At 38.8% G+C, this 19,651-nt stretch overlaps 1 protein-coding gene across 6 annotated transcripts in view; it reads left to right on the top strand.

The window, feature by feature from the left end:
- Nucleotides 1-19,651, top strand: part of LOC131429407 (nucleolysin TIAR) — a 717,709-nt gene that overhangs the window by 25,754 nt on the left and 672,304 nt on the right. For 5 of the 6 annotated variants that reach the window (XM_058593550.1, XM_058593534.1, XM_058593509.1 and 2 more), the window contains exon 1: nucleotides 7,037-7,766. In XM_058593550.1, the coding sequence (XP_058449533.1) occupies nucleotides 7,641-7,766 (126 nt within the window). In that variant the 5' untranslated portion in view covers nucleotides 7,037-7,640. Of the gene's footprint in view, nucleotides 1-6,338; nucleotides 7,767-19,651 lie in introns of those variants that run through there. The other variant, XM_058593501.1, reaches the window with a different exon arrangement.

The following is a 19,651-nucleotide window of genomic DNA, read 5'->3' as shown; positions in this document are numbered from 1 at the left end:
TTTTGTGTATAAGAAACTGCTTTGAAGTTTGTTCTGTCGGGTGAACATTCACGTATGAGTAATTCCTTAAAACGGACTGTTCAGAATAGATATCTGTGCATTTGTTCAATTTTCGCTTAACAGAGGTGTTACATATTTTCACAATAATCTTTGGTGATATTTCTTCTTTTCGAGCTAAAGCGAGTGTGTGTCGAATTCCGTTGATTGTAAGTTAAGAAATCAGAAAAATAATGGAGAGAAACGTTGACCACTTAGTCTTTTGACAATTCTTCTGGCGAGACGAAGTTCGACGGGTCAGCTAGTTATATTATAAATATCCAATAATATACATACATAGGGAAAACTTTTCTTACGTTGAAAATTCCAAATAACGTAAACTTTTCTTGCGTCATAATTCGATTTACGAAGTCCCAATTATTACGTAAATGGAGGTTTGAGTGTACAACGCTTCGAAGAGATGAGTTCAAATAATAGCGTTTTAGATTCGAATTATACTTAAATAGATTTTAAGCGCGAGCTGTTGAGAACACAACAACATTTCAAACTGACGCGCCTGTTATAACGATTTGTATTTGTCGGTCCTAGGAAATCATGGCCAACTCAGAGTTGTTCATAAATGATATCAGCCCATATTTGCCATTATCGATAGTTTGGGAAGCAGTGCTAGAATGATCAAAGAAGTTGTGATTTGAAATCGATATCATTTCTAACGTTACAGAATATTTTTCGATGAATAATAAATTCTTTGCTGAATAGAAAATTTTTAAACAGTTAACAAACACCAACAGTGATGATGACAACGTAGTCGAGAAAATAATGAGTCAAATACGTCCAAATGTATTCCATCGGTAAACCAGAATAACCGCCGGTAATCTTTCATTACATTTGTTCTTTTTGGGTATGTTCAACATTTACAAATGCCACCGTCATCCGTCCGGACATGTTTTATGGCAAAGTATGTGATTTTATCCCAACAAACACTCCTTGGTACTGGTACCTGGCAACTATACAAATAAGCTTCATCAGGTAGCAATCCAATTCCCCTATCTCAAGGTGTACCGTCGTACGATAAAACACGGAACTAACAAGCAACAAACCACTTCAAAACCACAAGACCCACAATGATGTACAAAGATAAATCTGACCCATCACTGTTCAACTCCCACACTTTTACACCTTCACTATCGAGTCAACAGGTGAACCTGACTGACTGCCAATGAACCGTCACTGAAATGGCAGCAGTAGCAGGTGCGGTGCTTCAATTTCCCACTATCGAACGTTGTCGACCACCTGGTGCCTTTTTCGTTACACCGATCGGAATAGTAGGTTTTGTTGTTTCCATCAGCACCACCCCCATTCACCGCATTTGTGTAGCATTAAATCACTGGAACTAGGAGTTTTCCCCCCTTCGATTCGCTACGCCACCCCATCCCAACACCCGCATGGCGGAAGGAAACGGCTTCTGGCAAATGAATTGATACCTGTTCGGACCGTTTCTGCCGATTGAAAACGGTTTCCCCCTTTCCACGAAACGTCGACTGAAGCCATTAACCAAGACCATCGGAATCTTCATTGATGCCTTTTATTTTGCTTTGTTTCTTCTTTGCTTCTCCTTGGTTTACCGAATAGACCAACCGTTGGGGAAAACGTCGAAACAGAAACAACAAAATAAGTTTTCCCCCTTCATCACCGTGTTATCGTTTTTTTTTCGGGGATGTTTTCGAACATCTTCTTAAATTTTTTCGTCTTGCTTTTGTGGATCAAAAATTTACTGTTTTATTTGCTCTGCTACTTATCGTGCTAGCTTAAAAGGTAATGAAAAGGTGATGACAGAAACAGATCAAATTTTTGTTCCAGGTTACATTGGTCCCTTGAAGTTGAAGTGTGTTTCGGGGCTTCAAATGAAACTGACAGCATCCTAAAATAAACAGCAAAATACAAAATGGGTTCTTGATTGGATTGTCTTTTTTCGACACAATTCGGATAATCGCATTAGGCGTAATGTGCGTTGGACGCAAAATGTTTTCGCTTTTGTCAAAGTTTTTGAAAACGAAAACTTTTGGCTTGTTTTCTAATGAATTTGAGTGGATTTCTAGTATAACATTTTTTTGGTTGCAGTGCTGGTTAGGTCGAATATACCACAACCCGAGTATTGTACATAATCCAGCTGATTATTCAAGTTTTAGTTTACAGTTTTACAAATTTCAGAACTTTGGCCTGTGTAGGTGAATTTTGACGAAATATTCACCAGTGAGTAAACGAACTTAAGAGTGAGAGTAAATTTCTTAAGGAGTGTATCGAAAAAAAGCTATCCACATACATTTGTGCTGTACGCATGTATTTGTGATGGTTTTCTATGCTCAGATCACAGCATGCTGTGTGTTTGCCTGTTAGTTTTCGTTTGTTTACTTGTTTGTTCGGTTGAAATTCTGCGTTTTCAAAATGTCGCGTATTGAAAAGGAAGTGAAAATTAAGGTTCTGGACACATGGCTAAGTGAGAAGGGTATTATTTTGCGAAAATTGGCAAAGCGGTTTGGAATTAATCATGCCAGTGTTAAAAACATCATTAATAAGTTTGGGGGACACTATTCTTTGGATGAGCTACCAGGAAGAGGCAGAAAACCCGGTTCTTCCAACCCGAAACTGAACCAGAAAGTGGTATCTCTAATCATGAAGAACAAATCAGTGTCAATACGTGATTTGGCCGAAAAAAAAGCAGGAACGAGAGGCGAAATCACCTGAAGACCTACAAGAAGCAGAAAATCTCGAAACAAAGTGTAGAACAGAAGAAGCGAGCAGCAACAAGGGCCCGGAAATTATATTCGCGTCTTTTACACTGTCCAAATGCATGCGTGTTTATGTACGAGAGACTTATGTAAAGGAGGACTCAAAAATCCTTCCAGGTCCACAATACTTTAGTGTCGTCGTTGGGGAGAATGTGAGCGATGCGGACAGGCCGATTCAAGTGGAGAAATTCGGTCGAAAGATACTGGTATGGCAAGTAATATGTTCCTGTGGTTTGAAGTCAACCATTTATTACACTACCGGAACTATAAATGCAGATATCTATCGATATGATTGTCTACAGAAGGGATTTCTGCCTTCATATAAGGAACATAGTACACCACCACTGTTTTGGCCGGATTTAGCGTCGGGTCACTATACCAACAACCACTCTCAATTGGCTTGCGGAAAAGGGTAAAAACTTCGTTGAGAAAAATATCCATCCACCAAATTGCCCTCAGCTTCGACCCATCGAGCGTTACTGGACAATCGAAAGAAGACTGGTAAGGCAGCTGGGAACATTGCAGGAGTTCAACAAAATTTGGGCTCGAGCATCCAAAAAATGCGATGCAATACTTGTCCGGAACATGATGAAGAGCGTTCGATCAAAAGTTCGAAAATTTGTGAAGGAATAACTTAAATTTCATCCGGTTTTCATTATGCTCAAGTTTAACCTCGTACAATAAAGGATCAATTTTTAGTTTGAATAAAATATCGTTTTTTATCATAATTGGAAAAAAAAAATTGTGGATAGCTTATTTTCGATACACTCCTTATTATCCAAATTGATTATGGTATATGGCCGAGCGTTGATGTGAGGAAATATAATCGAATCGTATCCGTGACTCATTCCACCATTGGACCTCATCTATGTAACAATTCCAGTTCCCAATCAACAGATCATAATAAATTTTCATCGAAAATTATCATATTAAAGCAGGTTACGACTATTCGTAACCGTCGCTTTCGAGGCGAAAGCTATCAACTTTGTCTTGCATCGAAACAGTTTCATGGAACGGTACTTTTTGGGGCAAAAAATCGATTCCGGAATAATAACATTGGTCGTTTTTCCTTTTTGTTTTTTTACTCGCGTTAGTTCCGCCTTTATTTGTGACTATGTGACATTTGTGACATTTCAATAGTCTTATTAAAACATTTGTATGATTCTATCCAGGGTTTTAGTAATAATCAAATCCAATAATAATCAAATAATCTAATAGTACACACCTAAAAAAAATCGTGATAATTTTACGTCTTCTGAGACCGACATATATGAGCGTCAAATATAACTCAATTTTTCAGTGAATATAACCTATATTTAATTCATTCTGACATACTTTTAAGTGCTAAAACATGTAAATTTACACGTTTGCTTGAAATACGGGCGTATAATTATATCATTATTGTAAAATTCAGTCGTTTCACGGATTACGATTGTCATATGTAGATTTGCGTCACCAGTAAATTTCATTTTTTTTTTGCTGTGTAGGTTTCAAACGAGTCTGTCTTTCGAAATTGATTCTTTCATATCCGAGAATAAAACGCATGCATTGAAAAAACGTTGGGATTTGTCGATTACGTCACATATAACATTACATCTCGGAAATATTCGCCATAACCCTTCCAAATTTGATTGAAATTGTTAGCTTTCAAATAAGTTTATCGAAGTTCGTTGAGTGATTTACGAGAAAATCCAGCCGATGAACAATGTGCAGTTAGTTGGTTATGTCACTTATACTATTATAGTTCTAGAATTAGAAGTGACAACCATTTGGTTTTCGAACTTCATCCACAGTTCAATTGAAGCTTTCAAACGAGCCTAGCTTTGTTGAAATCGGTTCTGCCATCTCTGAGAAAATTGAAGGGTAAAAAACAACGCGTTTTGTCGGGTACGTCACTTATACCTTCATATCTTCGGAACCAAAAGTGACTCTCGATCTTGACCAATGGCTCAATAGTAACTTTCAAATGAGCCTAAGCTTGTTGAAATCGGTTGAGCCATCTCTAAGAAAATTGAGCGGTAAGAATATCATCGAAAAGTGCACACACATACACACATACATACACAGACCGAGACATTTTTCGATCTCGTCGAACTGAGTCGATTGGTATATAATACTATGGGTTTCCGAGGCCAAAAAGTAGCAAAACTTGACAGATCAGATCAGTACTGTTACCTTGAACCAGCGCCTGACAAAGACGACGTAGAGCACGATCAACGGAACTCCAGAACTCTGATATTCTGATCGTATAGCAATTTTTGAGATATCTCCAAAAAAACTGGACATATCCAAACTCGTATTGATAATACAAGAGATGTCACCGAAAACTACAATATCAGTCTGGAATGTTCATTTCAATGCTCGTGCTTCAATCTTACAATGGAAGTTGTTCTGTAAAGACTAGAGATTGATCAAGAGAAACCAGGAACTCTCGTACCACAATATTCCCTAAAAATCGATGCCAGCCACAACGAGGTTATGATCCGAAAGATCGTACGGCCACTAGGAATCGGCAACTGATCAACTGACCAGAATTATAGAATCATGGTGTTTTATATAAAAATCGCTGAAAATGATCGCGATAATATATCCGGATAATCTTTTCAGGAAGCTGTAGAGATTGATAAGAATAAACTTGAGCCTCTTGGGTCGCGTTATTTAAAAAAAAATCAACCAACACGACCCGGATAATGATCACAACCATATGACCCGGAATGATTTTGCCCAATCTTGATTCGGTAACTGATCAGAAAATTGTGAAGATCAATCAAAGGAAACTCCGAACTATTGGATTGTGATATCTCCAAAAACCACGATGACAACCATCGTAAACATGTAACCGGAATGGTTCAAAGCAATGCCCGTGCTGAAACCCAGCAGTTGATCAGGAAGGTGTAAAATACGATCAAATACGCTGTTTAGAATCACGACTGACTTGTTTAAACGGCGCAAATCAATAAAATCTTGAGTTATTTACATGAGTTCTAAGCAAATTGTTTTTTTTTCGAAGAATTTTCGAAATATATTCCTATTTAAATGACTTAATGACAATTAAATCTGTTGTTTTTTTATGGTCCGTGATTTTTGCAATTTCAACTGTTTCCACGTTAATATACAGCTCAAAATTTCAACTGGTGATTGACTATATGCTGTTTAAGGCCTATCGCCGGAAATGTTCATGAAAAAAATTTCCAACATTTTTCTTAGAGATCGCAGAAATTTTTGGCTTTTTCCGGAACACCTCAAAGTAGTCATCTCGGCACATTGATTTTTATCCTGTATTTTAAGAATGTAAACTACTCACTGGAAGGCCCAAAACCATCTTTTGCTGATGACTTAAAGTTACACCCCTTCATCAAGAGTGCAGAGGATGCTTCGTCCAAAATTGCTGATGTTTCCTTTTACTAGCTCGAAATGGGAACTCTGGAAGCAAAAATCAAAATCCAAAAACGCGACATAACATATAAAGTTTCAACCAACTTGAAACACTTTGCTAATCTGTTTAATAACATAGTTTTGTTTCATTCTTTTTCTTCCATGGTTCACAATCAGAGTCACCCGTCATCCGGATTCGTTCTACTAAAACCCGAAGAGAAGCCGTTAGCCCGAAACGAACTGTGCAAGAACTATCACAACAAGCGTCGGCAGAGCAAAACCCAGACCCGATGTGCCAACAACAGACCCAACACAAACCCGCAGTGTAGATGATTTTGTTTTGTTGTTCCCTAAGCCGGATGGAATAATTATTTCACGTGCTATTTCACACGGCCGGAGAAAAACACCGAAAGGATACAAACCTTCGTGCTAAATTATAATAATTACAAGCAACTAAACCGAAAGTTTTATCTATGTTCGAGGTGTGATGGTGTTTCGTTTCTAGTAGGCGAGCTGTGGTGAATTCGACGAGGATTTTTGCCATACCAAATCTTAGTAGGCTTCGCTGCCAAGACAACAGTAGGCCTGGTGTGTTTTTTTCTTGTGCTGTGTAGCGACGTTCGAATCGTGAAGATAGCAAGCGAATAATTTTACCGGAAGAGCGGTAAGTGTGCGTGCCTGGCCCACAGAATTTGGATAAACGTAGAATGTGCCATCGAATCGTTAAATTACAGTGATTTCAAACGTGAGTGATAAATCGTTCGAAGTTAGTCTAGCAGGCGCTAGTGTGACCCAATTGTGGTGTCCCCCCCTCCGGTTAGAAGCGGTTGTTCATTGGTAGAGTGGCAGAAAATTTGAGAAAACCCGTGAGACATCGTTGGCAACAGCCACAAACCGTTAAAAATAAGCTCTCAGGCATCACCCGACGCGAGCCCCGTGGGGCTGCGCTTGGTCGGGGTTCTGCCGTGTGCAGTATTTGCACCGAAAGCACCGAAATCATCTTCCCTGGCCGTGCATCGTCAAACAGCAGCACCGTACAGTACCAACATATCGAAAAGCCAGTCGTCCTTCGATCACGAGGTAGCATCGCCGGTGACCATCACAATTACATCACCGTCGGAACTGGTCACGACCGGCAGCAACAGTACGACAACGTGTCACTGTTCCTCTTCCAATTCTGCCATCAATAACGGTCAATCAAAGACAGGCAGCAGCAGCAGTACCACACTTAATCTTCCAGCCCCGTTGCCACCGGTTCCGCCGCGACCACCGCGTGTTCCTCTTCCCGTCTTTGCAGCGACCAATTTAGCCAGCATTAGGCCCCTACCGAATCAGTCTCCCTGTTCGACCAGCCCCGGTGCATACACGTTCACACCGGCGACGGGAGCAACAATCACCACAACGGTTCATCAACATCACCATCACTACAGCAGTAACGCGGTTCCACCTCCGCCAGTGCCACCGACTGCACTGAATCCGATGCTACTGGTTCCGTTCTCGGTCCCGGCCGGACTCGGGACGCCTACCATTCCGGCGACCAATCACCACCACCACCATCATCTGCATCCGGCGGCCGGCTACACGACGACGAACAGCATGGGCAAGGTGAGTGACGTTTCTTCTTTTTTTTTGCTCCCGATTGTTTCCAGCGACAGGAGACAGGAATGAACAGAAAAATCAAAAAACAAAAAACAACCAGAGTAGGCGTTGAAAATGGTTCGGGCTTGGGCGGTAAATTTTCTGATTAGGATTGATTGTGACAAAAACAGCTGTTTGATGTTTTGAATTGAGTGGTAGCCGAGCGGAAATTGCTGGGGAAAGTTGATTTATAATCTCACCGTTGGGATCCGTTGGACACAAACGAAGTAATCAATTGGCGTTTAAAAAGGAAAAAAAAACTTAATGGTCGACCGCTCCGGTAAGCAGTTTAGGAAATTTTGGAGAAAGAATCGACGGCAATTGTGCGTTGAAAAATTGAGCATTTCCATTTAATGGACGTGATTTGCTCCAGTTTTGGAGGAGGCGCATGGTGTTTTTTTCTACTGTCAACCTTAATATGCTGGTAAACAGTTTGACTTACTCATCATAAGTATTCTTTTTTTTTTTTAAACAACTTTTATTCAGGCCAATTTGCGTATAGCTTTACGTGGCCGATTTACCCATGTTTTTGTTACATAAAATTATTTTTTTATTGTTGGATCTCGTTGTCACCCTTCTTCTAGGGGGAGAGGAGCTTCCATTTCCTTCTAGCGAAGATTGGAGGTCATTTTGTCCGTTGCTCGTATCATCCATTGCTATATCGTTGGAGTTGTGAGCGGTTTCCGTTTCCTTGTTTTCGTTGTTGATCGCCGTCTTGGGTTCATTTGCAGTTGCCGTAGATGCGCTTTGTACATTGATTGCAGTTGATAGTTGGTTAGATGGTGAAGGTGTTTTTGAAACAGGAGCACTGCATTCACTAGTTTCCGTTGTTGAGCGGTTGTCCTTGTTGTTGTTTGTTTTGTTTGTTTTCGCAGTTTCAGTGCAAGGTTTGCCGTAGTGTGCAGGTTGTTCACAAAACTGACATGTAACCAATTGATTTTCATACGTAATCAACGTTTTACACGGATGTATCCCGTCTTGACCACAAATGATGTAAGATGGAATTGCTTTACGTAGTTGCATACGTACCACTCGCACGCCATTCCGGATACCCGGGAAAAAATTCCGCCATACTTCCTTTTCGATGGAAAGAACTTCTCCGTACTGCGACATACATTCCCGAACATACCCCTCGGTGGTCTGCGGGGGAAGGTCATGCACGCGTACTTCTATGGCATTGTCCACCATGTACACAGGGATTTTATATTTAACATTGTCATGATCAATACTGTGCACCCCGTTATTAACCGAAGCAAATGCAATTGCATCTTTTTCACGTTTGAACATAATGTACACACAGTTCGACGCCTTGTTGAATTGAATCTCACTTACATCATTAACGTTTAGATGCATTCGTTCCTTAAGCAAGATTTCAATTTCGGTTGCTGCAGGTCTAACTTTGCAGCGCTTGAAATCAATACAAATTGAATTTGGCCTTGTAGGCCAAGTTTCAGGCTTTGTTAAATTGTATTTGCCCATTTCGTACACTCTATTGTTCACTGCACTGTATTGTCTTTGTTTCTGTCGTCGCGACCGTAAGAAATTTTGGACTGCGTAGGAAGCGATGCGAGCACGAACTGATCATAAGTATTCTTACTCATCAACCTTCAAATCAATGTTGGAATGAAGTAAAAAAAATCATATCCTGATAATAAAATAAATTCAGATAGCAATTGAGCATTGGAAAACCCTCAATAGTTTCTCGCTGATCCCCACAAAGTGCATAGAGTCAGCTTTATTATTGCTCGTAATAATGAGGAATCTAACGAAATGAATGACTTTACTTGAGTAACCACAAAGTCGTATATATGCTTCGTTGGTGCATAAAGAGCTGATGTAAGACAATGGTGTGTTATGTCTGCTTTATATACGCATGCATATATAAGATTAGTGGTTACTGGGGTAAATAAGCTCTACGTTGAATGTCTAGATTGTGCTTTGTTCGGTGAAAATTTCTTGTGGAAATGTTGAATTTTTGATTGCATTGAACCGCAATCTACTATCTTCGAAAATCTACTCAAAATTCCTTCATTTCTAAATAATCCGTCCCCTAAATTAAATTCGATAAGGGCAATTTTTCAGACTTTCAAAATATTGAGTCGTCGGAATGCAACTTTTCATAGTTTAAATGTCTTAAACAGCTCATTTTGTTTGACATTCAATAATTTTCTGCAACTCATTCCACCTAAAAACCTAAAAGTCAGACCCAGAGCCAGAGCCAGAGTCAGAGTCAGAGCCAGAGTCAGAGTCAGAGACAGAACCAGTGGCAGAGCCAGAGGTAGAGTCAGTTTCAGAATCAGTATCAGTATCAGTATCAGTATCAGAATCAGAATCAGAATCAGAATCAGAATCAGAATCAGAATCAGAATCAGAATCAGAATCAGAATCAGAATCAGAATCAGAATCAGAATCAGAATCAGAATCAGAATCAGAATCAGAATCAGAATCAGAATCAGAATCAGAATCAGAATCAGAATCAGAATCAGAATCAGAATCAGAATCAGAATCAGAATCAGAATCAGAATCAGAATCAGAATCAGAATCAGAATCAGAATCAGAATCAGAATCAGAATCAGAATCAGAATCAGAATCGGAATCAGAATCAGAATCAGAATCAGAATCAGAATCAGAATCAGAATCAGAATCAGAATCAGAATCAGAATCAGAATCAGAATCAGAATCAGAATCAGAATCAGAATCAGAATCAGAATCAGAATCAGAATCAGAATCAGAATCAGAATCAGAATCAGAATCAGGATCAGAATCAGAATCAGAATCAGAATCAGAATCAGAATCAGAATCAGAATCAGAATCAGAATCAGAATCAGAATCAGAATCAGAATCAGAATCAGAATCAGAATCAGAATCAGAATCAGAATCAGAATCAGAATCAGAATCAGAATCAGAATCAGAATCAGAATCAGAATCAGAATCAGAATCAGAATCAGAATCAGAAGAACAGAAGAACAAAAACAAGACCAAGACCAAGACCAAGACCAAGACCAAGACCAAGACCAAGACCAAGACCAAGACCAAGACCAAGACCAAGACCAAGACCAAGACCAAGACCAAGACCAAGAACAAGAACAAGAACAAGAACAAGAACAAGAACAAGAACAAGAACAAGAACAAGAACAAGAACAAGAACAAGAACAAGAACAAGAACAAGAACAAGAACAAGAACAAGAACAAGAACAAGAACAAGAACAAGAACAAGAACAAGAACAAGAACAAGAACAAGAACAAGAACAAGAACAAGAACAAGAACAAGAACAAGAACAAGAACAAGAACAAGAACAAGAACAAGAACAAGAACAAGAACAAGAACAAGAACAAGAACAAGAACAAGAACAAGAACAAGAACAAGAACAAGAACAAGAACAAGAACAAGAACAAGAACAAGAACAAGAACAAGAACAAGAACAAGAACAAGAACAAGAACAAGAACAAGAACAAGAACAAGAACAAGAACAAGAACAAGAACAAGAACAAGAACAAGAACAAGAACAAGAACAAGAACAAGAACAAGAACAAGAACAAGAACAAGAACAAGAACAAGAACAAGAACAAGAACAAGAACAAGAACAAGAACAAGAACAAGAACAAGAACAAGAACAAGAACAAGAACAAGAACAAGAACAAGAACAAGAACAAGAACAAGAACAAGAACAAGAACAAGAACAAGAACAAGAACAAGAACAAGAACAAGAACAAGAACAAGAACAAGAACAAGAACAAGAACAAGAACAAGAACAAGAACAAGAACAAGAACAAGAACAAGAACAAGAACAAGAACAAGAACAAGAACAAGAACAAGAACAAGAACAAGAACAAGAACAAGAACAAGAACAAGAACAAGAACAAGAACAAGAACAAGAACAAGAACAAGAACAAGAACAAGAACAAGAACAAGAACAAGAACAAGAACAAGAACAAGAACAAGAACAAGAACAAGAACAAGAACAAGAACAAGAACAAGAACAAGAACAAGAACAAGAACAAGAACAAGAACAAGAACAAGAACAAGAACAAGAACAAGAACAAGAACAAGAACAAGAACAAGAACAAGAACAAGAACAAGAACAAGAACAAGAACAAGAACAAGAACAAGAACAAGAACAAGAACAAGAACAAGAACAAGAACAAGAACAAGAACAAGAACAAGAACAAGAACAAGAACAAGAACAAGAACAAGAACAAGAACAAGAACAAGAACAAGAACAAGAACAAGAACAAGAACAAGAACAAGAACAAGAACAAGAACAAGAACAAGAACAAGAACAAGAACAAGAACAAGAACAAGAACAAGAACAAGAACAAGAACAAGAACAAGAACAAGAACAAGAACAAGAACAAGAACAAGAACAAGAACAAGAACAAGAACAAGAACAAGAACAAGAACAAGAACAAGAACAAGAACAAGAACAAGAACAAGAACAAGAACAAGAACAAGAACAAGAACAAGAACAAGAACAAGAACAAGAACAAGAACAAGAACAAGAACAAGAACAAGAACAAGAACAAGAACAAGAACAAGAACAAGAACAAGAACAAGAACAAGAACAAGAACAAGAACAAGAACAAGAACAAGAACAAGAACAAGAACAAGAACAAGAACAAGAACAAGAACAAGAACAAGAACAAGAACAAGAACAAGAACAAGAACAAGAACAAGAACAAGAACAAGAACAAGAACAAGAACAAGAACAAGAACAAGAACAAGAACAAGAACAAGAACAAGAACAAGAACAAGAACAAGAACAAGAACAAGAACAAGAACAAGAACAAGAACAAGAACAAGAACAAGAACAAGAACAAGAACAAGAACAAGAACAAGAACAAGAACAAGAACAAGAACAAGAACAAGAACAAGAACAAGAACAAGAACAAGAACAAGAACAAGAACAAGAACAAGAACAAGAACAAGAACAAGAACAAGAACAAGAACAAGAACAAGAACAAGAACAAGAACAAGAACAAGAACAAGAACAAGAACAAGAACAAGAACAAGAACAAGAACAAGAACAAGAACAAGAACAAGAACAAGAACAAGAACAAGAACAAGAACAAGAACAAGAACAAGAACAAGAACAAGAACAAGAACAAGAACAAGAACAAGAACAAGAACAAGAACAAGAACAAGAACAAGAACAAGAACAAGAACAAGAACAAGAACAAGAACAAGAACAAGAACAAGAACAAGAACAAGAACAAGAACAAGAACAAGAACAAGAACAAGAACAAGAACAAGAACAAGAACAAGAACAAGAACAAGAACAAGAACAAGAACAAGAACAAGAACAAGAACAAGAACAAGAACAAGAACAAGAACAAGAACAAGAACAAGAACAAGAACAAGAACAAGAACAAGAACAAGAACAAGAACAAGAACAAGAACAAGAACAAGAACAAGAACAAGAACAAGAACAAGAACAAGAACAAGAACAAGAACAAGAACAAGAACAAGAACAAGAACAAGAACAAGAACAAGAACAAGAACAAGAACAAGAACAAGAACAAGAACAAGAACAAGAACAAGAACAAGAACAAGAACAAGAACAAGAACAAGAACAAGAACAAGAACAAGAACAAGAACAAGAACAATCTTCTGTGCCCAGAAAATGGAAAGCTGTTCACAATAACATAAACAGGGATTGAAGACTTAGTTGAATGATAAAAACTTTGCCGGATCACAAATTTTTGTTGTTGTATTTTACAAAAATGATTTCATAGTAATGAAGTAATGAAATGACTCGACGTAGAATAATTTACGCAGCATACAAGTACAGAACTTTTACTCCACCATGCAAAGAAAAGGGATTCTGTACGAAGGAAAAACCGGAGATTGAAAACAACAACAATCCTTTGTATGGTAGGCAATTTGCAGTTGTGGTAGCAAAGGTCAAAGTTTTGCAACAATCGGAGCTGTGAACAAATAAATGGCCAGAAGACGCCAATGCTTTAACTACTCAGCCTGCCTTATCGCAATATATTGGGCTCTGATGGGTCTCGTAGCAGTCATTTCAGACCATTGATATTTTTACTTTACCTACAGAGTCTGAAATTCTCATATTCTGGAAAATTTCAATTCAGCTTTTGAGCGGAATGGAACGAAAAACTAAAATTCTAGAAAAAGCGGGTAGGTAATGTCAGAGACATAACTGGATGACGTGAATTAAAAATGAAACTGTCATGCTTCTCTCACATTTGAAAATATCGCTAATCATTTTAATTAGTGGATTGATTGTGGTAATCGGGAGGGCTTTCACTTCTTTGCTACCGAAATTATCTGTTGCATTTCTACTCAAGCACAACTTGTTCACGAATGCGAATCACACTCATACTGACGCTAGCATTATAGTAAGAACGAGAATATCAAATAATTCTTCGGGATCGATTTTTGATTCATAAAAGAATAGAAATTTTGAATTTAGTTGTTTGTTGAACAAGTTCGAGTGCACTTTCCTTGAATGCAGAGCTTTTGCTGCTGCTGAGAATTGTTGAATTTATTTGTAACTTTGTCAGTGCGAAAGCAAATCGGACAGTCGCTATTGAATAGATTCGAGTGCGTATTTCCGTGATCAGTTGAATGATGCTGGACCCAGGTTTTAGTCACTTCGCGACTAAAAAGACGTCCTATAGTAAATAAGGGCGTATTCATGTCAAAAAGATTGATGAACAGAATAGCTCTAATGAAAATTTGCGAAAATATACAATCAAGAGACTGAACGCAAACCTGCAACTTTGTTCTACTCCTCGGGAAATATTCTGTGGTGTGATGAAATACAACTCAGAAAGTAACCCAATTGTGCCCGGTGACGTCATTCCACAAAACAGTACACTTTCGGTATCCACTGGATAGTTTGTGTGAGATATTTTTTGAATATTTTTGCCACTTTGGTTACGTCTCTGTTTTTTAATTTATTTTTCTGAATCCAATTTCTGCCTGGTTTAGTTTTGATAAATTAAGTTTATGACGGCTTTTTACGTCATATCAAATCAAATAAAAAATTAATCGCGAAGCTATTTCATCTCAACTGAGACTCCGGATTTTTAACAGTTTTATTACAGAATAATGTATCTACAAAATCAATCCACATCACATAGACCGAAATTCGGCAGTTCTAAATCCATCCTTCTCGCAAATTTTCGTTGCTTGTTTTATACTCATGAATCCAGCCCTCCACTTTTGAAAGTCAACGCAGATTCTCTTATTCTAGGTGACAAGCAATTCACAAGCCGATCTTATCAGTTCAATGAAATCGTTATATTCTCAAGTGCAGATGATTCCAATCTCTAGGAACGTTATTACGAGATCGCATTTATTCGAAATACCAAGTGACGAAAAGACACCGCAGAAACCGGCTGTTTCATAAACATCATTATGTTTCATCTACATCGCCATAGTAGCTCAATTGGTAGAGCAGTTCCACAAATTGATGAATGTGTGTGTACTCGATTCTACAGCAAGATTATAGAATAAACTAGTGGAACAACTCTTTTGAAATAATGAATTCTTCCAGGTCGAAACTTAAACACATGTTTACAGGCTTGTAAGCCCAGTACTTTCCACTGTGAATCACAGGCCGAGTCATGCTTATTAAAATTTCAGATAAACCGCTGCATATCCGATTTTGTTGTATAGCAAAAGTTTCGTGCCTACATATAGGGGGGGTTTAGGTAAACCAATGTGCGGTTTTTCATATGCATCACAAATTCCACCCCGAGCCCAATCGTGGGACGATCCTTACCATATGAGGAATTACGAGCGGATCAACGGCCGAAGATAATTTATGCAAATGAAAAACTATGTTGAATGCTTCCCACTCCGAAAATTTGCCATAATCCAAACTACTGAATATTAAATTAATTCAATTAGCGTACGTATAATTAGCATTTGCAAAAATGTCGAAATGCAATCACATCCGGGATTGAAAATTATTCAAATGAGCACAAAACCGCCTCGCTTCGCGACCACAGCCGGTACAGGACCGGGTAACTACAGTTCACAAGTGCGGCCAACAACCGGGCAATCCCGCGAATGAAATCATCCATTAAGTCGATACATATGTGCAGTTCACGTACGCCAAGTGTAATCCATTGAGGGCGAGTGTCGCTTGTTTAACGAATGCCAGTCATGCACCGGCGGCAGCAACAGCTAGGAGATTCCTGAAATCGATATGACCATGCAGGGCGTAATCTACATTTCAGCGGATGGGGAAATATCAAAAGAACTGTTCCATTGCGGTCTCGACAGGCTACGAACTCCCCTCCATCAACGGACGAATCGCGTGATTTTATCCGTGATAAGTTGGGCTCGTGCCACACTCCCGCACTCCCGGCAATCATTTATAGGATAGCAAATGGCCCCCTACACGATAAGGCCAAATTGGGTGCGTACGTGAGCATCGTTTATTTATTGTACCAGTGAGAGCCGGTTATTTTTGTTTGTTTCCTGTAGGAAAAGGCTAACCTCAACCACTGCGGTATTCCGGATCGAAGCAGGCGAAGTGAAAATAAATCGGTAGCTGTCTTATCTCTGCGAGTTGTCTTGTCACCCCTTAAACGGTTTGCATCGCCTACTGTGATGTGTTGCGGTCAAGTTTCTCACCAAGCAGCACGAAGATGGTTTACGGCCGTAAGGACGGATGGCGTCCTATCGTTATCACAATTTCCTTGTCGTTTACAAGCGGGAAATTGGTTGTTAATAAAAATGTCCTGTGTTGGTTCCGTCTCGTAGTGAAAGCAGTAGATGCTGTAAATCGATCATTTCAGGCACAGAACTAACCAACGCAAAGTGTTTCCTTTTATTTTAAAGCTATAAGGATGATATTGAAATAGAATTACCGCTGACGGATAATGTCATTCCCCTCTTAAATTCCACTACATCTTTCAGCAAAACGTATCTCGTGAGAAAAAAAAGGTAAAAATCACAAAGCCAATGGACCCTTCAACTCCCACTCGCCAACCAACCAACCAACCAACCCAAGAAGTTAAAGACGGAAGATGACCTGTCACATATCTCATATTTATTTCCTTGGAACCACCTCGGCACGGATGGCAAACACCACCACGGTAATGGTTGCGGTTTATCGGTCTTTGTTGGATCGCACTCTGTGGCTGTGGCATCCGTGCTCGATCTGGAGATGATGAAGTGCCCCTGCCGTAGAGGGACGGAAAGCTCAAAACAAATCACGATGGAGACAGGCAGTGCCAAAGTAATCATAAGGATTATGTAGCTGGCCCAATCTTTCAATTTATCTCCCACTTCGGTGCCGTCCGTGCAGGAAAAATTGTGTGTCTCGAAACGGGCAGTTATCTTCATATTTTTTTCGTTTTTTTTAGACTGGTCACCACAAATCTTAGCTGGAAGGAAAGCGGATTTGAAAGGATGATTTCGGTCAATTATTTCCTACATTTTGAACAAGCAGATTTCGATTATCGTTGGCATTTATTGGCATGATTCAATACAAACGAGTTTAAACACGAATTCTGTCCGTTTGTTTGAAACAGTTGACAGCAGTTTGTCATCGGTTAGAAATGGAAGGAAAAAAACTCAGAGAAAAAAGGCGGTTGAATAATGTCAGAGACATAACTGGATGACGTGAATACAAAAAAAAACCTACGTGCTTCTCCTACCCTTCCGAGTATCGATAATCGTACTTACTAGTTGATTGATTGTGTGAAATTTGCAAGCTTTCAATGAGTCACTCTAGAACTCAGTTCCAGAATTCAATTCCAGAACGTAGGTTCAGAATCGAATTTTCTAATTTAGATTCACTCCTAGATTTTTGTTTTATTTATTCATAATATTTTTCTATTTCGGCTCACTCGCTCTTCGGTTTTAAGTGGCCGTTTAACAAAAAAATATTTTGTTTTCATTGCTAGATCTCGTTGTTATTTTCTTCCTTGGAGGAGAGGCGCTTTCGTTGTTATTCTGCGAATGAAGGAGAGCAGTGGTTCGCTATTCAGGTGGTGTGGAGGAAGCGCCGTTGTCCTTTGGTGTAGATGTCTTCTTATCCAGTGGCTCATAGTGGACAGCTTTTTGGCAATATTGACATATGGCCATCTGATTGTCATAGGTAACAAGTGATTTGCACGGAATCCTAGTACCGGGGAGAAAGTTCTTCCACTTTGCTTTTTCGATGGAAAGAATCTCTCCGTACTGGGACATAGTTTTGCGAATATAAGGATCGCAGACGCTTGAGGGTAGATCGTGCACACGCACTTCTATAGCACTATCTCCCATATACACTGGTATGTTGTACTTGATATTCTTAATGCTCCACTCAGTGCACATTGTTATTGTCTTCAGCGAATTGAATTGCATCCAACTCTTTATAAAACTGGATATAACAGTTCGGCTGAAAAGTTCGTATCGTTTAATAGAAACACACATTTTTTGCCAAAATTCGTTTTTATTATTCAACATAATTGCCATCAGATGCGATACAGCGATTATAGCGATCTTCCAACTTTTCGATACCATTTTTGTAGTACGATTTGTCCTTTGCCTCAAAATAGGCCTCAGTTTCAGCGATTACCTCTTCATTGCTTCTAAATTTTTTACCAGCGAGCATTCTCTTGAGGTCTGAGAACAGGAAAAAGTCACTGGGGGCCAAATCTGGAGAATATGAGGTGGATGAGGGAGCAATTCGAAGCCCAATTCGTTCAATTTCAGCATGGTTTTCATCGACTTGTGACACGGTGCATTGTCTTGATGAAACAAAACCAACAAAACTTTTTTCTTCTTCAAATGAGGCCGTTTTTTTAAAATTTCGTCCTTCAAACGCTCTAATAACGCTATATAATAGTCACTGTTGATGGTTTTTCCCTTTTCAAGGTAGTCGATGAAAATTATACCATGCATACCATCCCAAAATACAGACGCCATAACCTTACCGGCCGATTGTTGAGTCTTTCCACGCTTTGGGTTCGGTTCATCGCGTGCCAGCTGACTGTCGATTGGACTCCGGAGTGAAGTGATGGAGCCATGTTTCGTCCATTGTTATATATCGACGAAAAAAATCGGTTTTATTTCGATATAACAGCTCCAAACACTGCTCAGAATCATCAATTCATTGTTGTTTTTGATCGATTGTGAGCTCACGCGGCACCCATTTTGCACAAAGCTTTCTCATATCCAAATATTCGTGAATAATATGTCCAACACGTTCCTTTGATATCTTTAGGGTGTCAGCTATCTCGATCAACTTCACTTTACGGTCATTGAAAATCATTTTGTGGATTTTTTTCACGTTTTCATCGGTAACAGCCTCTTTTGGACGTCCACTGCGTTCATCGTCTTCGGTGTTCATATGACCAGTACGAAATTTTGCAAACCACTTACGAATTGTTGCTTCGCCCGGTGCAGAGTCTGGATAACACTCTTCAAGCCATTTTTTGGTATCGGCGGCACTTTTTCTCATCAAAAAGTAGTGTTTCATCAACACACGAAATTCCTTTTTTTCCATTTTTTCACAATAACAAAAGTAGCTTCACTCATAATGCAATATCTCACAAACTAATAATCAGACAGCTGTCAATTTTTTACACGTATCTTTTGAAGGTTGGTACTAACTGAAAATGGTATGGGTTTTATTCTAGTGGCGCCCTCTCATAGAAACGATACGAACTTTTCAGCCGATCTGTTAAAAAACATTTTTTTTCTTGTTGCATTGAACTAAAAGCACTTTTTTAATATCAATATGCATTTGCTCCTTTAGCAAACCTTCAAGTTCTCGTATCGAAGGTCGAATTTTGCACTGTCTGAAGTCAACAATAATGTATTTTTTCGTCACTCATCGAGATCGTTCTATTGTTCACTACACAATACTGTACTTGGTTTGTTT

The sequence above is a fragment of the Malaya genurostris genome, chromosome 1 (assembly GCF_030247185.1).
Source record: "Malaya genurostris strain Urasoe2022 chromosome 1, Malgen_1.1, whole genome shotgun sequence".
In the NCBI taxonomy this organism is placed as follows: Eukaryota; Metazoa; Arthropoda; class Insecta; order Diptera; family Culicidae; genus Malaya; species Malaya genurostris.
The sequence above is the reverse complement of the archived record's forward strand: the minus strand, read 5'-3'. Positions and strand labels throughout refer to the sequence as shown.